This window comes from Oncorhynchus gorbuscha, linkage group LG10, assembly GCF_021184085.1.
Source record: "Oncorhynchus gorbuscha isolate QuinsamMale2020 ecotype Even-year linkage group LG10, OgorEven_v1.0, whole genome shotgun sequence".
NCBI lineage: Eukaryota > Metazoa > Chordata > Actinopteri > Salmoniformes > Salmonidae > Oncorhynchus > Oncorhynchus gorbuscha.
In genome coordinates this window covers 37,147,725-37,174,081 of record NC_060182.1, presented here as the reverse complement: position 1 = coordinate 37,174,081, position 26,357 = coordinate 37,147,725, and the positions used below count along the sequence as shown (strand labels likewise).

General features: G+C 41.1%; 1 protein-coding gene across 1 annotated transcript in view; it reads left to right on the top strand.

The window, feature by feature from the left end:
• vwa5b1 (von Willebrand factor A domain containing 5B1) overlaps window positions 1-26,357 on the top strand; it is a 44,772-nt gene that overhangs the window by 719 nt on the left and 17,696 nt on the right. Inside the window, exons 2-10 of the mRNA XM_046367662.1 lie at window positions 3,597-3,783; window positions 4,018-4,179; window positions 4,481-4,703; window positions 5,039-5,193; window positions 6,673-6,804; window positions 7,987-8,111; window positions 16,901-17,077; window positions 19,649-19,759; window positions 20,257-20,459. Coding sequence (XP_046223618.1) covers window positions 3,600-3,783; window positions 4,018-4,179; window positions 4,481-4,703; window positions 5,039-5,193; window positions 6,673-6,804; window positions 7,987-8,111; window positions 16,901-17,077; window positions 19,649-19,759; window positions 20,257-20,459 — 1,472 coding nt within the window. The 5' untranslated portion in view covers window positions 3,597-3,599. The remainder of the gene's footprint in view (window positions 1-3,596; window positions 3,784-4,017; window positions 4,180-4,480; window positions 4,704-5,038; window positions 5,194-6,672; window positions 6,805-7,986; window positions 8,112-16,900; window positions 17,078-19,648; window positions 19,760-20,256; window positions 20,460-26,357) is intronic.

Sequence of the window (26,357 nt, the reverse complement as noted above, 5' to 3'; positions counted from 1 at the left end):
TTAAAAGAGAAACGCTAATAGATTGCCTTATGACCACTGGACATAAATAATTGGAGCAAGTTTCTGTCATTATTGAAAGGGGATAGTTTTGTGCATAAGATAAATCGACTTAATTGTGAACATTTTATGTGAACATTCCCCCTCAATTTGAGTTCCTGTTCTCATATATACACTTTTTTTATAGCCATGCTAAGCAATCATGGTGGGGGAAAAGAAGAAAAAAAAACATACATACTGTATATATATGTGTGTGTGTGTGTGTGTGTGTGTGTGTGTGTGTGTGTGTGTGTGTGTGTGTGTGTGTGTGTGTGTGTGTGTGTGTGTGTGTGTGTGTGTGTGTGTGTGTGTGTGTGTGTGTGTGTGTGTGTGTTTTCTTCTTAGCATGCTTAGCATGGCTATAAAAAAAGTGGATTCAGTTTATTAATCATGTTTGCATTATAACTGTACATCAATATGAGGCCATCTGATTTCACAATGCATTTCTGTTCTGTGTTGTCATAGCTAAAACATTTTACAGTCCGGTTATGCTGTTCAATTTGTTTTTAGAATAATGGCATCAATGTACTGTGAGAGATTTTGAGACTTACAGGAACAAGACACTGCATCTCTACAACATCAATATTAATAATATAATTAAATATAATACTATATCAATATTACCAGCTTGTGCCCCTTAGGACAAATGGTGGCACGGTTGACACTGATTGCAGAACAGAGCAGATGTGAGCAATGTTGATGCATCTGTCTGACCTTTTCCTTTTCAATAAATGACAATGCTGTGCCGGCCAGCCAAAACCTCCTTTTGATTAAGTAGTACGAGGAGGGGGAACACATTTTGTCAATGAATTATGGATCCTGTAAAGTGTGGCTGCATTATGACAACAGACAGTGGTCTGGTCTGTTAAATGTTGTCATCTTATCGAGTCCAGGGAGCCAGGGAGAGCAACAATCTTGAGCTCCATCATGTAGATAATTAAGATCTTGAGGTTTCACAGAAAATACTCTTTGTCTGAAGAAGTAGGTAGAGTTGTTCACTATGTGGAGGTATTATAGTCTGTGTAGTCTTATAGCCACTAATACTGGTATATTAGGCAGGCAGCCTCTCAGTTTCTATGGAAATTGCTTTCCTCACAACACCTCGCATAAAGCCAGTGTTAGACGCTCAGGCAATGGCTCTCTGGACACGACAGACCCAGAACTCCACATACAGTACCAGTCAAAAATGTGGAAAAACCTACTAATTCAAGGGTTTTTCTTTATTTTTACTATTTTCTACACTGTAGAATAATAGTGAATACATCAAAACTATGAAATAACACATATGGAACCATGTAATAACCAAAAAAGTGTTAACCAAATCAAAATATATATATTTTATTTTAGATTATTTTTTATTTTTGCCTTGATGATAGCTTTGCACACTTTTGGCATTCTCTCAACCAGCTTCACCTGGAATGTTTTTTCAACAGTCTTGAAGGAGTTCCCACATATGCTAAGCATTTGTTGGCTGCTTTTCCTTCACTCTGCGGTCCAACTCATCCCAAACCATCTCAATTGGGTTGAGGTCTGGTGATTGTGGAGGCCAGGTCATCTGTAGAAGCACTCCCATCACTCTCCTTCTTGGTCAAATAGCACTTACGCATCCTGGATGTGTGTTGGGTCATTGTCCTGTTGAAAAACAAATGATAGTCCTATTAAGCACCAGCCAGAAGGGATGGCATATTGCTGCAGAATGCTGTGGGAGCCATGCTGGTTAAGTGTGCCTTGAATTCTAAATAAATCATAGACAGTGTCACCAGCAAATCACCCTCACACCATCACACCTACTCCTACATGCTTCACGGTGGGAACTACACATGCAGAGGTTATCTGTTCACCTACTCTGCGTCTCACAAAGACACGGCGGTTGGAACCAAAAATCTCAAATGTGGACTCATCAGACCAAAGGACAGATTTCCACCGGTCTAATGTCATTTGCTTGTGTTTCTTTGCCCAAGCAAGCATCTTCTTCTTATTGTTGTCCTTCAGTAGTGGATTCTTTGCAGCAATTCGACCATGAAGGCCTGCTTCACACAGTCTTCTCTGAACAGTTGATGTTGAGATGTGTCTCTGTGAAGCATTTATTTGGGCTGCAGTTTCTGAGGCTGGTAACTCTAATGAACTTATCCTCTGCAGCAGAGGTAACTCTGGATCTTCCTTTCCTGTGGCGGTCCTCATGAGAGCCAGTTTCATCATAGTGCTTGATAGTTTTTGTGAATGCACTTGAAGAAACTTTCAAAGTTCTTGAAATATTGCGGATTGACTGACCTTCATGTCTTAAAGTAATGATGCTCTGTTGTTTCTCTTTGCTTATTTGAGCTGTTCTTGCCATAATATAGACTTGGTCTTTTACCAAATATGGCTATCTTCTGTATTCCACCCCTACCTTGTCACAACACAACTGATTGGCTAAAATGCATTAAGAAGGAAAGAAATTCCACAAATGAACTTTTAATTGAAATGTAATTCCTGGTTACTACCTCATGAAGCTGGTTGAGAGAATGCCAAGAGTGTACAAAGCTGTCATCAAGGCAAAGTGTGGCTACTTTGAAAAATCTCAAATATATATTTATATAACACTTTTTTGGTTACTACATGATTCCATATGCGTTATTTCCTAGTTTAAGTCTTCACTATTATTCTACAATGTAGAAAACAAATCAAATTAAAATAAAAACAAAGAAAATCCCTTGAATGAGTAGGTGTGTCCAAATTTTTGACTGGTAATAAAGGTTGAGCTGCCATGTCACATGACATTTGCATGAAAATATTGGCCATAAGCATTGTCCACTTCTCATAGCCACGTCGCATCTCACACACTCATTCATGCAAAATTCTACCAGACCAGTGCAACTTTGATGTTGATCCTCTGTTTGTTGGATGACTCATGCTTTTTCTATAGTGGGAACTTGAAATGTGTCCTGAATATAACCTTGGACAAATGTGTTATATTGTTTTTTGCTGCCTTTGCTTTACATGTAGATCAGAGACCCCCACTCATGTCATACTACAGTAAAAAACATGATCTCTATATCTCTAATGTTTTTGTTTTCATTTTCAATCACTTTTGTAGTCTAAGCATGCATGTACTGAACTGATAGTTTTAATTTCCCTGTGGTTTTACTGTCTGGGCCTGCCTGCAGGGATGTAACGTTTTGGGCTCCTGAGTGACGCAGCGGTCTAAGGCACTGCATCTCAGTGCTAGAGGCATCACTACAGACACCCTGGTTCGAATCCAGGCTGTATTACACCCGGCTGTGATTGGAAGTCCCATAGGGCGGCGCACAATTGGCCCAGCGTCGTCCGGGTTTGGACGGTGTACGCCGTCATTGTAAATAAGAATTAGTTCTTAACTGACTTGCCTAGTTAAAGAAAGTTTTGATTTATGTCAAAGGCATTAATAAGGCCCGCTCTGTTTTCTTTGATGTTATTGCTGGATAACAATACAAGGGAGAGGATATCAGAATTTATAATGAAAACTGTTTGTTTGTATAGTTTTTTTCGTTTTTTTCTGAGTTATTAAAAATGTGTCTGAAAAGTGTGTTATTTACCCCCAGTCTATGATTGGTAATGAAAAGAAACTCAAACATAAAAGAAGCATCACCATGCCAGGCCTGATCAACAAGGAGAGACAGAATGCTCTGCCTCTCAGTGTCTCCGAGATCACTTCCTGTGTCAGAGGTTACACTCTAGCCCTGACAGCATCCATGACCTACAACAACTTCGAGGACCATCCTATTGAAGGTAAGGACATTGTACATTATACAACAAAGTAAGATCATTACTACAAGTGATCATGAACACTCCCTGGGGGCCTTATACAAGTGTGCTTAAAATTATTATTCTGAATTTACTTCCCTTGTCTCCTAGGTAGCCTCTAGAGCTTCCACAATGTTTCTCAATGTAAACATTTACATAGGGGCTGTATTGACATAATTGCGTTAGTTTGACTTAATTACCTGTCTTCATTTGATGCAGGTATCTTCATTTACCCACTGGAAGAATGCTCTACCGTTGTGGGATTCGAGGCTATGATCTCCAGCCAAATAATAACAGTGCAAATCAAAGACAAGTCCAAGATGGATGACTGTTACTTTGATTGCTGCACTACAGCTAATGGCGCCCTTCAGAGTGGCAGTGGTAAGAATGTGTCTCACGCCATGTCACCTCTAAAGGTTAGAGGAATCGTCACACACTGTCATGAAGTGGTCAGTGGTTCTGTAGCCTAGCCACAGACCTATTTGTGCCATCTTGCCAACTCCTATGGTCATTTGTGTGACAATGACAATTGGAGATGGCAAGACAGTCCAAACAGGGACCAGTCTAGAGGTTTTGGTTCCAACTACGTATCTAGAATATAATCCAGTGAATAATGACAATATTGCTCAGAAAAATACAAAACATTACCATTTATGTGAGTTGTTCTGCTATGGTATTCCAGGACAGATAGTGCTGGACGAGGACTTGGAGAGGACGGTGTTGGTGGTGAATCTGGGGGTCATCCCACCTCTGGAGACGGTCAACGTGCTGGTCAGCACCTCCTCTGAGCTGCCCACCTTGCCGGACGGGGGAATCCGTGTCACGTCACCCTCCGTGTGCACCCCGAGGGTCCAGAGGACCATCAACGAGGAGCAGGGACTCTCCCCTAACTTCCAGAACAGAACGTAAGAATGCTGTGACAATGTGTCATCATCATAACCACAACTGAATGTCAACGCTGTCTTGTCCAAATAAAAAATGTGTAGTGCCATTTTGATCTTTAAAGAAAACTTGATCTTTATTTTTTTTTTCACCCCTTTTTCTGCCCAATTTTGTGGTATCCAATTGGTAGTTACAGTCTTGTAACTTTTGAAGTATCCCTTTGACTGTAAATTTAGAAGTTAAGTTATTCACAACCTTCCGGTATTAGACATAAATTATTTTAAATGTTCTAGACATAGAAAGAGCTGACTCGTGGACAAGACATGATATGATTTTGTATTGTGGTATTTTTGGACAGGAGGGACAGGCATAATTGTGCCCTGGGTCCACATGAACAGACACCCATAAATCCCCAGCTGTGCATGGCCCTGCTACTGGAGGAAGAGGCCATCAACTCCATCGACTATGAGTTTAGCTTCCAGCTGGAGATCAGAGCTCCCTATCTCCTTGCAGGTCAGAGACACAACACACAACCATCTACACATTGCAGTTCATTTGCATAATAATAAATGCAATTTATGTTCCTGACCAACAGTGACTTGCATACCGATATAGACAACCTTCCACTATGAGTAAAAAGCTACCTCCACACACAAACAGGATTTATTTGAGTATTTTTGTGATACACTACATGACCAAAAGTATGTGGACACCTGCTTGTCGAACATCTCATTCCCAAATCACGGGCATTAATATGGAGTTGGTCCCCCCATTGCTGCTATAACAGCCTCCACTCTTCTTGGAAAGCATTCCACTTGATGTTGGAACATTGCTGCGGGGACTTCCATTCAGCCATAAGAGCATTAGTGTGGTCAGGCACTAATGTTGGGCGATTAGACCTGGCTTGCAGTCAGCATTCCAATTCATCCCAAAGGGGTTTGATGGAGTTTCGGTCAGTGCTCTGTGCAGGCCAGTCAAGATCTTCCACACCGATCTTGACAAACCATTTCTGTATGGACCTCGCTTTGTGCACGCGGCCATTGTCATGCTGAAACAGGAAAGAGCCTTCCCCAAACTGTTGCCACAAAATTGGAAGCACAGAATCATCTAGAATTGTATGCTGCTGTATCATTAAGGTTTCCCTTCACTGAAACTAAGGGGCCTAGCCCGAACTATGAAAAATAGCCCCAGAGCATTATTCCTCCTCCACCAAACTTTACAGTTGGCACTATGCATTCTGGCAGGTAGCGTTCTCCTGACATCCGCCAATCCCAGATTCGTCTGTCGGACTACCAGATGGGGAAGTGTGATTCACCACCACAGAGAATGTGTTTCCACAGCGCCAGAGTCCAATGGTGGCAGCTTTACACCACTCCAGCTGACGCTTGGCATTGCGCATGGTGATTTTAGGCTTATGTGCGGCTGCTTGGCCATGGAAACCCATTTCAAGAAGCTCCCGATGAACAGTTCTTGTGCTGATGTTGCTTCCAGAGGCAGTTTGGAACTCGGTAGTGAGTGTTGCAAACAAGGTCAGACGATTTCTACACGCTTCAGCACCCAGCAGTCCCGTTATGTGAGCTTGTTTGGCCTACCACTTTGTGGCTGAGCCGTTGTTGCTCCTAGAGGTTTCCACTTCACAATAACAGCACTTACAGTTGACTGGGGCAGCTCTAGCAGGGCAGAAATATGATGAACTGACTTGTTGGAAATGTGGCATCCTATGACGGTGCCACGTTGAAAGTAACAGAGCTCTTCAGTAAGGCCATTCTATTGCCAATGTTTGTTTATGGAGATTGCATGGCTGTGTGCTCGATTTTATACACCTGTCCACAACGGGTGTGGCTGAAATAGCCAAATCCACTAGTTTGAAGGGTGTCCACATACTTTTGTATATAGCTTATGTCTTTGTCAAGTGAAATCACAGTGGATGCCACTGTTTATACTACACTGTAGATTCTACACTGTAGATGCTTTAGAGGTGTTTTTGTGCAGGTGTGGAGAGCCCCTCTCATGCGATCCGGGCCGACGCAGACCCCCTGGCCCGCTCAGCCACCAGCGTTGTCATCACCCTGGCTGACAAATACACCTATGACTGCCCTGTGGAGATCCTCATCTACCCCAGCGGTGGGTACTGCACTTTAGGAGACACACCATCCACCACCCACCACTCAGCCTGGCAGACACAACAATTTCTCACTCCTCTTCAAAATACAGTATCACATACCCAGAATAGACCAGTGTTTACCTATCCTCGGTGTTAAATCATTGACTATCTGCAGCGAACCATTCATTTAGATAATGCCCTGTTATTTATATGAGGACAGTTAATCAGATCACATGGGGGGAATCATCAGCCTCTCTCTCTCTCTGCATATCTGTTCACCCTCAGCCCCTCCCCTCCATCGACCCTCCACCTTGTGCAAATGTATGAGCTATCCTCGGGCTTACCCAGCCACCCACTCTCTCTCTCTGCATATCTGTTCACCCTCAGCCCCTCCACTCCATCCACCCTCCACCTTGTGCAAATGTATGAGCTGTCCTCGGGCTTACCCAGCCACCCACTCTCTCTCTCGCTCACTCTCACTCTCTGTCTCCCTCTCTTGCTCTCTCTATCTCTCACCCCTCTTGCTCTCTTTCCCTGTCTATCTATCCTCTTCTGGCTGTCTTGACCTCTGCATGGACCAGTTGTCTCCCAGAGGCAATAATAAATCCACAGATTTCTTATTCAACAGGCGCTAAGAGATGGCTTTGTCTACAAACAGACCTGGGGCCAGTTGCTCGCTGTGCAATTCAATTCAGCCCGATGTGGTGCTGGGGTTTCAATCTCATCAAGGAAATTGCTGAGCTCAACCAAATGGATGGCGCAGCGGTCTAACTGACTTGCCTAGTTAAATAAAGGTGAAACAAAAATAGAGAGATGAATGGAGTGCTTGCCGGTTTTTCGTCAGTATTGGTATAGCTAAATGAACTTGAATGATTATGAAAAATGATTGTCGGTTTTCAAAGAAAACGCCATTGATTTGGTAAACGGTCAATAAAAACAGCTCGCCGTAAAGTTCACTGCAGAGAGATGTTTTGAGAGATGCCTGTGGAGAGCAGAATTTGAGCAGGAAATAACAGTAATGGCACTATCATTTTGACTCCGACATCATTACAACTTGGAAATCTAAATCCAAGACGGACTTCTGTGACAGAAAGAATACGTATTATATCTAGCCACTATCTAGCTCATACTGAAACATGCTTGTTGTCTAGGTGATACCGTATCACATTAGTCTAATGGCCACAATCTCCTCTTTTGTCTAGATCCTCATCTGCCACATGTGCTGATTGAGGATGGAGACATGACACTGGAGGAGTACGATGATCACCTCGCGGGGAAGAGTGACTTCATCAAGGCCACCAAGAAGGACTCCAGCAATGAAAAGAAAGTGAGTGCTGCATCAGATCTGATATGCATCTTACACAGCAGCCATATTAATGAGAGACAGAAACAGCTGTCAGAAAATGACTTTTAGATTAAACAGGCTTTGTAAGATGCTGCTTATAATTAAAGAAGAAAAGTGTGTAGCATAGAAAATATTCAAATATACTCATCAGACAATAAGACCTTCTGCAAATATTTATATTTGTATTTATTTGGCCCCCAGCAGCTACTCTTCCTGGGGTCCAAACACATTAAGGCACTTGCATTACACATAAAACAAATAATAAAACAGTACATCATATAACATTATTACACCACTACATATCAACAATACAAAATGTCCCCGCTGTTCCATAAGGTGTATTTTTATCATTTAAAACAAATCTGATTCTACTGCTTGCATCAGTTACCTGACATCGAATGGAGTTCCTTGTAGTCGAGGCTTTATGTAGTACTATGCACCTCCCATAGTCTGTTCCGGACTTGGGGATTGTGAAGAGACCTCTGGTGTCATGTCTTGTTGGGTGTGCATGGGTGTCCAGCAGTGCTAGTAGTTTAAACAGACAGCCCAGTGCATTCAGTTGTCAACACTTCTTACAAAAACAAGTAGAGATGAAGTCAATCCCTCCTCCACTTTAAGCGATGAGACATACATAATTATTGTAAATGTCAGCTCTCCTTGTACATTTAAGTGCTGCCCTGTTCTGAGCCAATTGTAATTTTCTTATGTCCCTCTTTATGGCACCTGACCACATGACTGAACAGTAGTCCAAGTGTGATAAAACTAGGGCCTGTAGGCCTGCCTTGTTGATAGTGTTGTTAAGAAGAGAGAGCAGCGCTTTATTATGGACAGACTTCTCACCATATTAGCTACTGTTGTATCAACATCCAGGGTTATTCCAAGCAGTTTAGTCACCTCAACTTGTTTATTTCCACATTATTTATTACAAGATTTAGTTGAGGTTTAAGGTTTAGTGAATGATTTGTCCCAAATACAATGTTTTTCATTTTTTCGCTAATGTATTCCTTGCCACCAGTTCTGAAACTAACTGCAGCTCATTGCTGCAGTCATTTCAGTTGTTGTAGTAGCTGAAGTGAATAGTGTTGAGTCATCTGCATACATAGACACACTGACTTTACTCAAAGCCAGTGGCATGTCATTAGTAAAGATTGAAAGAATAAGGGGCCTAGACAGCTGCCCTGGGGAATTCCTGATTCAACCTGGATTATGTTGGATTGGCTTCCATTAAAGAATACCCTCTGTGTTCTGTTAGACAGGTTAACTCTTTATCCATAATATAGCATGGTGTAACACATATGTTTTTCCAACACCTTCAGTGCTTGATTGTCTACACCAATTCTGTCCCCAAATAATTAGATTTTCTGATTTTAAGCATTCAATTTCAAAAATATATATCTTTGTTGACTGTTGCTGGGTGTTATCATCCACCATCAGCACCGGCCTGTACCCTAGCTGCCCTAAGCTCTTTCCTGGCCCCTTACACTAAGTCTCAATTTGTCCTGCTAGGTGACCTAAACTGGGACATGCATAAACAGCCTGACCAGGTCCTAAAGCAATGGGACTCCCTAAATCTTTCCCAGATTATTACCAATCCTACAAGGTATGACTCCAAACACCCAGAAAAGGCTCCTCTCCTTGATGTTATCCTCACAAATAATCCTGATAGGTATCAGTCGTGTGTTTTTTGTAATGACCTAAGTGATCACTGTTTTACAGCCTGTGTTCGTAATGGCTGCTCAGCAAAACGACCTGCCCTGATTTGTCATAGACGCCTGCTAAAAACATTTAATGAGCAAGCCTTGCTTCATGACCTGGCCTCTGTACATTTCTATAGAATCAGCTTTATCCCTTCTGTCGAAAACACTTGGAACTTATTTTATATTTTCTGTGGTATTGTTAACAAACACGCCCCCATAAAAAAAATGTTATTATTAAAAACAGGTTCAGCCCCTGGATCGACCGTGATCTGGCAGAGGTCCTCCTCCACCTCAAGAATTCCATTTGGTGAAAGGCTTGGCACACGCATAATCAGGCTGACTGGCTCTCATTCAGGAAAATGAGAAATAAGTGCACTCAGGCTATCCGGAAGGCCAAAGTTAGTTATTGAAGCGGCAGTTCTCTCTCTGTGGGTCTAAGAACATCTGGAAAATGGTTAAAGAACTGGAGAATAAACCCTCCTCCTCACATCTGCCCATGTCCCTTAATGTTGATGATGTGGTTTTTACCGACAAGGATGGCTGTGCTCTTTAATCACCATTAAGTTAGGAATCCTATGACTCAACCATGCCTCCTTGCCTGTCCAACATTTCCTCATCTCCCACCCCTTCTAATGCGATTAGCCCTGATGTTCCTCCCTCTTTTTCCACCTGCCCCGCTACAAAGTTGCTCCCTGCAGGTGGTCACTGAGTCTGAGGTGCTAAAAGAGCTCCTTAAACTTGACCCCAAAAAAACATCTGGGTCAGATGGTTTAGACCCTCTCTTCTTTAAGGTAGCAGCCCCTATCATCGCCAAGCCTATCTCTGACCTTTTTAACCTGTGTGACAATAATACTAGTATGAACTCGGACCCAGGCACAGAGAAACACAGCAGGCAGAGGTAAGGGTAAATCCAGAACATTTACTAAGGTCTTCACAGAAAAAAAACAAAGCAATAGCACACTAATCAAAACATGAGACCTAAGCAAAGAGACCTAAGCCCACAGAGGAACCTAAATAGCCAGGCAACATGTGAACTGAGAATCAATCAACCACAGGTGAGTCAAACACAGGGCAATCAACCACAGGTGAAACCAATAATAACAATCATGGGAACCTGGACACTAGAAACAAAGTAAGGTGCCCTCCAGCAGTAACCTAAGGGAGCACACTCAAAAATGAAACAGAACTTTGACAACCTGTCTCTCCTCTCTGGTGAGGTTCATATTGCTTGGAAGGCAGCCACATGAGTCCTTTATTTAAAGTGGGAGATAAAGCTGATTCTAACCGTTATAGGCCAATTTCTATTTTGCCCTGTTTATCAAAAGTGTTGGAAAAACGTTTCAATAATCAACTGACTGGCTTTCTTGATGTCTATAGTATTCTCTCTGGTTTGCAATCTTTTTTCCGCTCAGGTTATGGATGTGTCATTGCAACCTTAATGGTGCCAAATGATTTAATCTTTGCCCTTGATTCTAAGCAATGTTGTGCTGCTATTTTAATTGACTTGGCCAAAGCTTTTGATACAGTAGACAATTCCGTTCTTGTGGGCCTGCCAAGGAGTTTGCTAACTACCTCTCTCAAAGAGTGCAGTGCATAAAGTCAGAACATCTGCTGTCTCAGCCACTGCCTGTCAACAAAGGAGTACTCCAAGGCTCAATCCTAGGCCCCACGCTTTTCTCAATTTACATCTACAACATAGCTCAAAGACTAAATCATGGACACTTACTGAAAGTTGTGGCTGCTTCGCCTGATGTTTTGTTGTTTCTACCTTTTTGCCCTTTGTGCTGTTGTCTGTGCCTAATAATGTTTGTACCATGTTTTGTGCTGCTACCATGTGTTACTGCTGCCATGTTGTGTTGCTATTATGCTGTGTTCTCATGTGTTGCTGCCATGCGATGTGGTTGTCTTAGGTCTGTCTTTATGTAGTGTTGTGGTATCTCTCTTGTCATGATGTGTGTTTTGTCCTATATTTTTATTTTTAATCCCAGGCCCCATCCCTGCAGGAGGCATTTTGCCTTTTGGTAGGCCATTGTAAATACTAATTTGTTCTTAACTAACTTGCCTAGTTAAATAAAGGTTAAATAATAAAATAAAAAAATATGTCAAAGCTGCACTGAAGTCTAACAAGACCGCTCCCACAATCTCTTTATCATCAATTTCTGTCAGCCAATCATCAGTCATTTGTGTAAGTGCTGGGCTTGTTGAATGTCCTTCCCTATAAGCATGTCTGTTATCAATTTATTTACTGTAAAATCACATTGTATCTGGTCAAACACCATTTTTGCCAAAAGTTTTCTAAGGGCTGATCGGAATCGCTTTTGCTTCCCTCCAAGCCTGAGGGTACACACTTTCTAATAGGCTTAGATTGAAGATATCGCAAATAGGAGGGGCAATATCGCACGCTATTATCCTCAGTAATTTTCAGTCCAAGTTGTCAGACCTCGGTGGCTTGTCATTGTTGATAGACAACAATAATATTTTCACCTCATCCACACTCACTTTACGGAATTCAAAATTCCAATGCTTGTCTTTTATAATTTGGTCAGATATACTTGGATGTGTAGTGTCTGCATTTGTTGCTGGCATGTCATGCTTAAATGTGCTAATCTTGCCAATGAAAAAATCATTAAAGTAGGAGGCAGTATCAGTGGGTTTTGATGAATGAGCCATCTGATTCAATTAATTATGGGGCTGAGTTTGCCTTCTTGCCCAAAATTTCATTTAAGGTGATCCAAAGCTTTTTACTATCAATCTTTATGTAATTTATCTTTGTTTCCTAGTATAGCTTCTACTTCTTTTTATTCTGTTTGGTCACATGATTTCTCAATTTCAGTACGTTTGCCAATCGGTTGTGCAGCCAGACCTATTTGCCATTCCTTTTGCCTCATCCCTCTCAACCATACAATTAAAAAATCCTCATCAATCCAAGGGGATTTAACAGTTTTACAGTCATTTTCTTAATGGGTGCATGCTTATTAGTAACTGGAATAAGCAATTTCATAAATGTGTCAAGTGCAGCGTCTGGTTGCTCCTCATTACACACCACAGACCAGCAAATATGATTTACATCATCAACATAGGAATCACTACAAAACTTATTGTATGACCTCTTATACACTATATTAGGCCCAGCCTTTGGAACTTTGGTTTTCCTAGATATGGCTACTATATTGTGATTACTACATCCGACGGATCTGGATACGGATTTCAAGCACATTTCTGCAGCATTAGTCAAGATGTGATCAATATATGTGGATGATTTCATTCCTGTGCTGTTTGTAACTACCCTGGTAGGTTGACTCATAACCTGAACCAGGTTGCAGGCACTGGTTACAGTTTGTAGCTTTTTCTTGAGTGGGCAGCTTGATGATAGCCAGTCAATATTGAAATCACCTAGAAAATATTCCTCTCTGTTGATATCACATACAGTGGGGAGAACAAGTATTTGATACACTGCAGATTTAGCCGGTTTTCCTACTTACAAAGCAAGTAGAGGTCTGTCATTTTTATCATAGGTAAACTTCAACCGTGAGAGATGGAATCTAAAACAAAAATCCAGAAAATCACATTGTATGATTTTTAAGTAATTAATTAGCATTTTATTGCATTACATAAGTATTTGATACATCAGAAAAGCAGAACTTAATATTTGGTACAGAAACCTTTGTTTGCAATTACAGAGATTAAAGGTTTCCTGTAGTTCTTGACCAGGTTTGCACACACTGCAGCAGGGATTTTGGCCCACTCCTCCTTGCAGACCTTCTCCAGATCCTTCAGGTTTCGGGGCTGTCGCTGGGCAATACGGACTTTCAGCTCCCTCCAAAGATTTTCTATTGGGTTCAGGTCTGGAGACTGGCTCGGCCACTCCAGGACCTTTTCGATGCTTCTTTCGGAGCCACTCCTTAGTTGCCCTGGCTGTGTGTTTCGGGTCATTGTCATGCTGGAAGACCCAGCCACGACCCATCTTCAATGCTCTTACTGAGGGAAAGAGGTTGTTGGCCAAGTTCTCGCGATACATAGCCCCATCCATCCTCCCCTCAATACGGTGCAGTCGTCCTGTCCCCTTTGCAGAAAAGCATCCCCAAAGAATGATGTTTCCACCGCCATGCTTCACGGTTGGGATGGTGTTCTTGGGGTTGTACTCATCCTTCTTCTTCCTCCAAACACGGCGAGTGGAGTTTAGACCAAAGAGCTCTATTTTTGTCTCATCAGACCACATGACCTTCTCCCATTCCTCCTCTGGATCATCCAGATGGTCATTGGCAAACTTCAGACGGGCGTGGACATGCGCTGGCTTGAGCAGGGGGACCTTGCGTGTGCTGCAGGATTTTAATCCATGACGGCATAGTGTGTTACTCATGGTTTTCTTTGAGACTGTGGTCCCAGCTCTCTTTAGGTCATTGACCAGGTCCTGCCGTGTAGTTCTGGGCTGATTCCTCACCTTCCTCATGATCATTGATGCCCCACGAGGTGAGATCTTGCATGGAGCCTCAGACCGAGGGTGATTGACCGTCATCTTGAACTTCTTCCATTTTCTAATAATTGCGCCAACAGTTGTTGCCTTCTCACCAAGCTGCTTGCCTATTGTCCTGTAGCCCATCCCAGCCTTGTGCAGGTCTACAATTTTATCCCTGATGTCCTTACACAGCTCTCTGGTCTTGGCCATTGTGGAGAGGTTGGAGTATGTTTGATTGAGTGTGTGGACAGGTAACGAGTTCAAACAGGTGCAGTTAATACAGGTGGAGAACAGGAGGGATTCTTAAAGAAAAACTAACAGGTCTGTGAGAGCCGGAATTCCTCCGGCTTGGTAGGTGATCAAATACTTATGTCATGCAATAAAATGCAAATCAATTACTTAAAAATCATACAATGTGATTTTCTGGATTTTTGTTCTAGATTCCGTCTCTCACGGTAGATGTGTACTTATGATAAAATTACAGACCTCTACATGCTATGAAAGTAGGAAAACCTGCAAAAGCGGCAGTGTATCAAATACTTGTTCTCCCCACTACATTATCAAGCATTTCACACATATTATCCAGATACTGACTGTTAGCAATTAGTGGTCTATAGCAGCTTCCCACAAGAATGGGCTTTAGGTGAGGCAGATGAACCTGTAGCCATATTACTTCAAAAGTATTTAACGTGAGATCCTCTCTAATCTTTACAGGAATGTGGTTCTGAATATAGACTGCAACTCCACCCCCATTGACATTTCTGTCTTTTCTGTACATGTTATAGCCATATATTGCTACCACTGTTTCATCAAAGGTATTATTCAAGTGAGTTTAAAAGCTAGAATATGAATGTCATCTGTTACTAGCATGTTATTGATTTCATGAACCTTGTTTCTTTCTCTACATATGTTATTGTGGGCTATTTTTAGCACTTTTCTGGGATGCTTGATTGTTTTTATTGCTTTATTGGGAAGCTTATGAGAAGTAGACATGACAATAGTATTTATGTTTGAGCTGTGCAGGGTGAGCTGCACACGGTGGACTTCCTACTAGGGCACACTGCCTCATGCTAACAGTATAACTCTGGTTCATAGGCACATGATTATTGCATACAATAGCTGTAGGATCATTCAGGGGAGTTAGAGGGACATAAATTAAGTTACTTACATTGTGTCTGCCAACACCCCTGGCCAACACCCCTGTACATTTGCAGCAGCACCATGACAACTCAGCAAGACAGTGATCGGGATTATCTGAGCTGGGCGTGGGTCATTGATAAGTCATTGTCTCAACGCAGCCTTGAAATGTGTGGACCGTGTCCAGGACCCAAGATGATTTGTATGGACACGTTTCCAGAAGGTGCCAAAGTTATCTATAAAAGTGATTCCAACAGAGCTACAGTAATATTTTATCCAGTTGTGTAATGCCAGTAGCCTGCTAAATCTTTCACACCCGCAGCCCATTGATGGTACCGGACGTGAAATAATTGGCCACTTTTTGGAATCTTTCAGTGCTAGAATCAGTTCTTTAAAAATACATTTTCAGAAGTTCCAAGCTAGCCTTCCTAATGTTGTTTGACCCCACATGGACTATGACAGCGTCAGCTCCCAGAATTTGTTGTAGAACAGTCGGAAGCAGCCCTGTAATGTCCTGTACTCGTGCTCCAGAATAGCACAGGGTTTTTGCCCCCATACCTTCTGCAAGTTTTGAATGATTCAGGTATTTTACATCATTCCTGTGTCCATTATTATTACATAAAAGTGTTTGATTTATATCCACCTCTCTGAAATTATTGTTAAACCACATATGACACACATTGGAGCTACAGTATGTTATTTAAATGATGAGTTTATAATTTTTCTTGAGGTGAAATCATGTGTCAGTACAGATTGTACCTTATTCTCAACATGTCAGAATGGCACAACAGTGGTAGACACACATACATCCTCAGTGACCAGTAGACCTAAACGGGAGGGAGAGAGAAAACACTTACGCCCTAAAATGGTGTGTGTGTGATTAAAAAGGCGTTACTATGGAAACAATGAAAGGTCCTCAGCCTTCTGCTCGGATCTACCTGCAGGAACACATGCACCAGTTGATCGATTGCCCTTTCTTTCTCAAATAATGTGTCTCTTAAAGAAAAGAAAATCCTTGAATTATGAAATATTTTTATTTAAAGAAGCATAGCTCTAATTCAGTTTATCAAAAACATTCCGCGTGGAGAATATTTAACTGTTAGATCTATGTATTTTATGCACCTTTTTGCATTAAGGAAACAGCTGTGTTGTAGTTTAGCTTAAGGGAACACTGTTTTGTTAAGAGCTAGCTCTTTTTAATGCTGATCTTATCAGATGTGATTTGTAAGATAACTATATTTAAAAACAAATGCATGTACAAAGTTATTCCAATATGTGGATATGGCTCTCATTCAAAGCTTGCATGATGTAATTTTGATCTAATTTTCTTTCGTTCACCCTTCTCTTACTGTATCCTGTTGACCATGTGTAGACTAGATATCAAGCACTTCACTCACCATGTTATCCTCTGGACCATGTGTAGACTAGATCTCAAGCACTTCACTCACCATGTTATCCTCTGGTCATATGGCCATATGTAGGTGGATATCATTCGTAAGCGTCTCCACAAGGACATCCTTCACAACCCTGTGGTCATGCTCAACTTCTGCCCAGACCTCAAGTCCATGACCTCTGACCTGAGGAAGGTGCATGGAGAGTACATCTTCCTCATTGACCTCAGTGGGAGCATGAGCGGGGTCAACATCAGCCGTGTCAAGGTACTGTACGAGACTTCATAATAACCCATACATAACACATTCATAGGAAATGCATATAGTAAGCATAGTTTAGTTTATTTTATTTTATTTTTACAGGGACATTGCACATTAATCAACGTTTCAGTAAAAGTGCCGGTTTTAGCCAGCCGGCTAATTTTCAACCGCAGTCCCTGGGCAGGTTATTAAAAACAATTACAATATAGACAATCGCACCATAGAACAAGCAAGACATAGCAACATAGGACAAGCAAGACATAGCATACAGACAGAGCAACATAGAACAAAAAGCAGCAAAACAAAATTCATAAAAGCAACAAAGTGTTTCCACACCTCACAAGCTACAGACAACAGACAACATGGAAAGCGGCAACACACAGCTAGGGACCATGTTGACAAATCTGATTGACCTTTAGCCAGGTCTTCAAGCATTTTGTGAAAGTGTGATATGTGGTGCAGTTATGTGTGTCTGATGGCAGTGTATTCCAGACATGGGAAGCTCTCACAGAGATTGCAGATTTACTAAAGGTGCTTTTCCTTAGGGGAACTATACAGTCACCTCTCATGGCAGACCTTGTGGATCTCCTGCCATATGTCTGGGTTTTCTGTTTAACAAAAATATTGAGTGGAGGGGGAGCCAGGCCATTAAGGATCTTGAATACAAGACATGCGTCGGTGTATTGCACAAGATTTTCCCAACTCAAGAGCTCATGCTTTCTAAGGATGTGACAATGATGATGGCTATTGGGCTTCCTATCAAGCACTTTGAGAGCCTGTTTGTAGACAGACTGAATAGGTTTTAATGTTGTACAGCAAGCTTGGGCCCAACTAGTCAAGCAGTATGTTAAGTGGGGGAGTATCATAGAATTGAAGTACAGTTTTGCTACCTCTGTAGTCAAACAATTTCGTATAAATCGGAAATTAGCTAGGTTGAATTTGGTTATTTGAATTACCTTTTTCACATGCTTTTTAAAAGAGAGGTTGGAATCAAGTATGATGCCAAGGTACTTAAAATCGGATACCACCTGGAGCTTCTCCCCTGACACATAGACATCTGGCTCAGTAGCATCTGTTGCCCTCTTTGTGAAGAACATGCATACAGTTTTTTTCACATTGAGATGCAAACACGAGTCACTGAGCCACTTTGTAACCTGGACCATTACAGTAGTGAGTTCTTGTGCAGCTTGTTGTTTGCTCTTTGCGTGCACATATATCACTGTATCATCTGCATACATTTGAACTTCAGTCCCAGTACAGACAGAAGGCAGATCATTAATGTATGAACAGAAAGCAGATCATTAATGTACAGCATAATTAACTACATTCTAAACTTGTTAATTCAGGGCAAAGAAAAATAAATGAATGAGAAAGGAATGATGTAGTACACTAATTAGGTGTCTTAAGTGCGGTTATACACAAATGGTGTGCTATTAATGACTCAATGACTCACTGCTCATAGAAAGTAGTCTTTACAAAGATGGAGTGAAGCTGCCACACCTTTAAATGGAATGGTCAATGGAAAATCAGCCCAGCTCAGACTTCAATTCCAGTGCATCTGACCGTAACGTTACCTGAATGGGCCAGGCTGAGTGATGTTTGACTAACCTCTCTCAGTCTGTGATGCACTTCGGGCCAGGAGGGATGGGCCTCCTCTTCCTTTGACACCCTCTGATACCCCAAAGTCTGGCTTAAAGGCTTGTCAAATCGATGCAACCATTCCTCCTCTGTTTCTTTGAACAGCCAGAAACTCCCCTAAAATGCCAGGCCCCAATTTGATACCACCTTTGACTGAATATAAAGAGCAGGAGAAATTTAAACATCTATTTGATACCACCTCTTAAAATAAGATGAGGGAAAAAGAGGAGGAGATTATGTGGTTGATCTCTAGTTTTCCGGAACAGAACCGTTATTGTCAAATCTTGAGAACCAGTAAATAATTGTATTTTTAGCTCCAAAAATATGACTCATGTCTAGTATATAATTATGTAATTTGGTGAAGTTATAATGCTAGTGATAGGCTAAACACATTCCAATTCACATCATGTCATGATACTTGCACCCAAATCCGCCCTTCCCTGATACATAAATGTAATTCCTTTACTACAAACTTCCTGTATTATACATATGCTAAAATGTCTATTCTACTAAGCCATTTACTTTCTGTTCATATTCTTATCTTTTCTTATTTCTTATTGTTGTTTCATTATCAAGAAGGAACCTGTAAGTAAGCATTTTGTTGGACAGTGTATACCACGTGTATCCTGTACATAAGACTAATAACACTTTAAACTTTAAACCGTTTGTAATAACTAGACTGATGCCAGAGAAGACCGTGTCAGAGGAGCTGTAATCTGGTCGTACTGCTGCAGCCAAAAATGTTTTAACAATTTTCCTCATATAGGTAAAGAACACTTGCAGCAGGTGAACAAGGTTGATTGTTAGACAATGACTTAAAAATTGACTGCCTGGTCTGCCTGTCTTGTTTCTTTTCTTTTTGACTCTCTTCCACACTTTTCTCATTTTGCTCTTCTACCTCTTGACCTTGTGTTTCTATCATGTCTGTTCTGTTTCCAGGATGCCATGGTGGTGATTCTGAAGAGCCTTGTGCCTGCCAGCCTCTTCAACATCATTGGCTTCGGCTCCACATTCAAAACACTGTTTACTACCAGTCAGAGCTATGATGAGGTATGAGGCTGGCAGGACATGTAGTGTTTCTGCTTTCAGGTCAATATTAATTAACTGCATGTCATTGATAAAATCTCTATTAGTAAATACTTAATCTTGCAGGCCAGATTTGACAACTACAGGTAATCAAAGTGTGAGTCAGAGACACATTTGTCTATTGAGAGATCACTTTATTGGTCAATTACACACAATATCCAACCGAAATTTGACTTCCACTTTTAACTCAGCCCATAGGAGAGGTGCGGGGGCTGCAACACTGGGTGCCCGAAGCGCTGTTGTTTTGGGGTGTTAAGTGTCTTGCTCAAGGGCACAACTGCAGGCAATAGGGTCTAGAATTTGATACAAGCAACCCTCTGGTTGCCAGCTCACTTGCCACCAGATTTTTCCAGTCAGACCTGGGATTTGAACTGGCAACCCTCTGGTTGCAGGCTAGCCTTTCTAACTGCTAGGCTTTTAAATACTACTATGCTTTTTCTCTTGATTTCTAAAATTTTCAGCAAACAGTAACCATGGCTTGTGAGTACATCAAGAAGATCCGAGCTGACATGGGCGGCACCAACATCCTGGCACCGCTCAAATGGATCCTGAGGCAACCAATGCACGCAGGTCATCCTCGCATGCTCTTCCTGCTCACGGACGGGGCTGTCAACAACACAGGGAAGGTCATCGAGCTGGTCCGCAGCCATGCCCGCTACACCAGGTAAACAGACAATCAACATATACCTGGGTTTCACTTCCTCTTCTTACAGGCACTGGGGGAATCAATCAGTATGCAAACCCACTTTACACCACGATGTAAAGTGGTTTATGGGTATTGTTAAATTGCTGTTCGTTTTGCCCTAGCTGGAGGCTTCTAATCTAAACCCGTTACAAAGTGCCCCATTTGATACCACGTGTGAATCAGACGGCCTCGGGCACCACTTTAAGAGTTGTAATGGAATTGGACACAAGAACAATAGCAGCACAACACTAACGAGCACAGTAATCATATTAAATCTGATTGAGCTTGCTAACGCATTATGCACAAAGCAAATAAACAACATACCATTCAGACATGTAATCAAGTCTAGGGGATTGGAGGGGGCGTTATTGCAAAACCTTCCCAGCTAGCACATTTGGTTCCTTGGAAGTTCACATTGGTTGTGGGAACGAAGCCGTTTCCTGACTGGTACCTTTCTATAAATGATCTGAGAACAGAAGTGAAAATTTCACCTTTTCTGGGAATGTAAACTTTTAGATTGCAGGGAGGTTCTGAGAATGTTCTGGGAGGTTTTATTCATGAGAAATGATAGGTTTTTAGTTTTTTTAAAATAACTTCCACTGAATATTTCATTAAGACGTTTAATAACACAGCTAGCTTATTTTGGCTTAGCACAGATAGGACACATGGACATTTATTTCCTTAGGCAGTAATCATGCAAACACAATTATTTTTTATTGTGACAAAGCATCCGTAAGATTCGAGTCTATAATCTTCTGTTTTCTATCCATGGAATTAGTCCACTGCGCCACCAGGATGGTGCTAGCATGCCCTGCCTTTTTTTTTTTTTACACATGCAAAACGGTTCATTTTTGTCTATTCAAACAGGCCTCATTTCAAACGAATCAAGCACTCATTATGATCAGGTGTGGCCAATAAGTGGGCGTGGCCAACACACCTGAACACACTCAAGGAAGAGGATAGAGAGTTTTGTTGATGCTGACAACGGAATGTATATGTTTTTAAGTAACATTCTTAGAACGGTCTCTCAAGGTTTTCTTGTGGTCTTTATGGATAGTTTTCTTAAAGTTCTAGGAACAACTGACCCTTCGCTAAGCCCCTCAAGAATTTGTGGCAACCAGTGCTCCAATGGATAAAAACTGTCGTCGAGTCCTACACCTTGGACAAGCTCAAATTTAAAACATATGAGATTGAGTTTTCTTTAAAAAAAATACATTGTTTAAATGGTTAAATAATTTAAGTGCACCAGGGGTACTTGCTACTGATTCCTGAAATGCAGAGCCTGATGAGGTATTTTTTGAATCCGAAATTATACTTTTGTTATATTGTTTGCTAGTTCAGCTGGTTAGTCAGCTCTCGGTCTCATAGGCCACCAAATGTTGTTAATGCTAGCTAGCTAGCCACTTAATATAACTTGCTTTTTGAAATATATATTAGTTAGCTAAGTTAGCCATGTTATTAATACAACTGCCATCTGCTGTCGACATCAAGATTTGAAAGCAGTAACTAGTTAGCTCCAAAAGTGGTTAGTAGCATTTCCTGCATGCTGACAGTGAATTCAGAGCCATTCAGTGGCTAGCCACACCACAAAACAAATTTCACCAGGTTCTCGTAAAGCAATTGTAATGACAATCCACCACAACATACCCGAGCGTTTCCTGGTTAGCAAGGGGTAGTCTGTGTTTCATTTCATTATGTATTAAAAACACCGCTTGAGATCATTGTGAGGGGATTTCGGCAGTGGTTCGTATGGGGAAATGGGCTTCCCGGGGAACATGTTGTCCGAGGTTGCAACAGTAACCAAGGAGGTGGGGCTTAGCGAAGGGTTAATATGAGAACATTACTTTAAATAGAACCATGAGGAAACCTGTAGGAAACGTTATGTTGAAGTACTGAGATTTCCACAGAAGAACGTTGTTTCTTAAAGTTCTTTGAACTATTTGAGAACATTCCTAATGTCAAACCAGTTGGAGAACGTTCAGATAACATTACTAACATTTAAATAAAAAATGTAATTAAATGTACCCATGTTTCAACTTTTAGGAAACAATCTGTTAACCTTTTACTGAAATGGGCTAAATCAGGGCCACAGTGATTATTGGTAGTCTTAAGCAAATGTACTTTGAAACTAAAGTATACACCTCACACACATGGTTATGGGCTTAAAGAAAGAAGACACCAGTGCCATGTCAGATATGAAGTTGAAATGTATTCAATTTTGCATCCCAATATTACACTTTATATACAACACAGAAGACTGAAATATATAACAATTGTTTTATATAGAAACACCGGATTTTCAATCATTAAAAAAAAATATGAATAACATTCCACCCATGAGGCCACAGAGGGCACTTTTGGTCATTGGGCTACAGTACCAACAAATGTATGTTTAAATGTGTTGCGAATTTTCAAAGCCAAGCAACTATCCTACACCATTCCCAGAAGGCTGTGTGATGGTTGTATGCTAAATAACCATATGACACCACCACGCTCATTAAGCTCTAAGAAACATATGGCTCTCAGAACGTTATGTGGTGACGGAGCTGTTATTGCTCAGTAATCCTTTTAAAATTAAGCTTGGAAATATGTACCTTATGTTCGCACATTACTTGATATTATTAGGTGTGACTTCAAAAACCTGTAGCTCAATCAGGATTGGATTAGGGGTGCGCGGGTCAGCTGTTTGTTCAACCGCACCCGCATTTGCTAATAACCCATACGCAACCTTCCGACTATACAGTGCCTTCGGGAGGTATTCAGACCCCTTGACTTTTTCCACATTTTGTTACGTTACAGCCTTATTCTGAAATGTATTATATAAAATAAATAAAAATCCTCAGCAATCTACAAAACACTCGATAATGACAGAGCAAAAACAGGTTTTTAGATTTTTGGGGGGGGATTGTATTACAAATATATATATATATATATATATATATACCTTATTTACATAAATATTCAGAAACTTTGCTATGAGACTCCAAATTGAGCTCAGGTGCATACTTTCCATTGATCATCCTTGAGATGTTTCTAAAACTTGTTTGAACATTATTTCAATTAATTGTACATTATTTGGGAAGGCACACACCTGTCTATATAATGTCCCATGGTTTACAGTGCATGTCCAAGCAAAAACCATACCGTTAGGTCAAAGGAATTGTCCGTAGAGCTCAGAGACAGGATTGTGTCGAGGCACAGATCTGGGGAAGGGTACCAAAACATTTCTGCAGCATTGAAGGTCCCATAGAACACAGTGGCTTCCTTCAATCTTAAATGGAAGAAGTTTGGAACCACTAAGACTCTTCCTGGAGCTGTCTGCCCAGCCAAACTGAGCAATCGGGGGGGAAGGGCCTTGGTCAGAGAGGTGACCAAGAACCCAATGGTCATTCTGACATAGCTTCCTCTGTGGAGATGGGAGAACCCTCCAGAAGGACAACCATCTCTGCAGCACTCCACTAATCAGGCCTTTATGGTAGAGTGGCCAGACGGAAGCCACTCCTCAGTAAAAGCCAAATGACAGCCCGCTTGGTGTTTGCCAAAAGGCACCATGAGAAACAAGATTCTCTGGTCTGATGAAACCAAGATTGAACTCTTTGGCCTGAATGCCAAGTGTCACACATGGAGGAGACCTGGCACCATCCCCCCGGTAAAGCATGGTGGTGGCAGCATCATGCTATGGGGATGTGTTTCAGCGGCAGGGATTGGGAGACTAGTTAGGATGAACGGAGCAAAGTGCAGAAACATCCTTGATGAAAACCTGCTCCAGAGCTTTCCGAAGGCACTATATGTGGTAAAGTGAAAATCTGAGGCCCACAACTTTTTATTTTTTTCCTTTATTTAACCAGGCAAGTCAGTTAAGAACATATTCTTATTTTCAATGATGGCCTGGGAACAGTGGGTTAACTGCCTGTTCAGGGGCAGAATGACAGATTTTTACCTTGTCAGCTTGGGGGTTTGAACTCGCAACCTTCCGGATACTAGTCCAACGCTCTAACCACTAGGCTACGCAACCAAGCCTAACCTGATAATATAGAAAATGCATTCTAGGCTAGTCAGAGATGATGGAATAATTTGACAGGGGGTGCAGGATTATTTTTTGTTGTTGCCTGATTTGAGTTATTTCTGCTTATAATTTCTGACATTTTGGTAGGATGTTTGTTAGTCAACTTGTCTATAATTACAGTATATACATACAGCTTCTCTTCTGTCGGTAGGCCTATATGTTGCCCTAGAAGACTGAATAAAACCGTACTTATCAGGAAGTCATAAATCTATAGAATTAATTATTCTATCTAGTTGACTTCGGTAAAGTTTTCCATGTGATTTCTGCTTCTTTTTCTGAGCAAAGAAGTTTAGAGACCGGAGAGAAAAAAAAGGGAAATATTTTCTGTGCAAAATTTCCAAATCACATCTGTTTGACCTGTTGTAAGAAATAGAAAGCTATGGAAACGACCAAACAGCTATGAAAATGACCATATTTTATGTAGTTGAAATAGGCTACTATCAGCTTTTAAAGATAGCAACACTATAGATGGAACTGCATTCACATTCTCTCAAGATGCTGAAAGGAATAAATCATATTTCTCCACTCCTGTTCCCGAGTCAACATTTTTCCTACATTTGGTGTATCATTTCATTGCAAGAAATGCTTAATTCTGCAGGAGTTAATATAAAGGTCATGTAAGATGTTATAGACCTGCAGTGTCCAGAGTTCAGTTTCCAATTAAGCCATCTAAACAGTAGGCTACAGTTTCCTTGAGGTGCCATGCGACTATCCAATTGGTATAGTATCCATAGTTTCCAAACATTACTTTTCTGGCCCTCCCTTTTCTTTATTTTCAACTCCACATTATGCGGAAATCACTCCTCGGTTTCCTGGTTGCTATAATTCTAATAGTCCCCTAATTTCAGTTTACGTGACAAAACAAGCAAGTATAGTGTAGAGAATCATTGCACCATCTAAACCATTGTGAAATATATTTTACATAACGAAAAATATTGTATTTTCAGCTGTTTGAAGCTGGTGTACAAAACTGAAAATAAAAGATGCAAAAACGAAACGTAAGAACGGGAAGCATAGAAATAGTGCACATAAAACAGATCTACTGCTTCTTCGACTTGCTTTCAATTAGAATGACCGATCTATAACACAAATGTTTATGTGAATTTGGTAAGGTCACTCAAAAAGTTACATATATTGCAGATTTAAATTCCAACATTGTCCTTTTCGCCTCCATGGACAGACATTAATATTTACTGACCGATCCCAAAAGCATTTGTCAATTAGCGTGTAGGCTGTTTGTCATTCATACAGTTTGGCCTATAAAGTTTAGGCTTATGCGCAAATGCCAGAGCATAAAATGATGAAATAAAAATGCCAATGTAGCCTATAGATATAAATTGCACAAGAATGATAGGCTACATTTATGGATTTAAGGTATTGTTTTCTCTTTATTCAACACGCCCGCCACCACCCGCCCTTAATCCACACAATATGTCATGGCCCTAAATCCGCCCCGCGCGGACTGCTGATTATGAATCAACCCGCGCAACGTTATTGGGTATGGTAAAGTCAAAGCAAATCACAGTGTCAACAAAGTCATATGGTAATATGCTAATATTTTCAAACACTGCAACATCTGAACATGGGGAGATGCTCTGAACATGCCCCTGAAGAATCAAAACACCAGCTGTTGACAGACCAAGACCGCCAATAACACAATGCTGTCTGCAGGGAATTGGTTATTGTTTCACTTTGGTTGTTGCATCTCCAATCCCAGTCCGCAGTCATCCTTTCTTGAACTACATCTGATGTAATTAACTTTAAATATTCCCCTTTTTAAAGGATGAATAACCCCTAGATGATTGGATTAG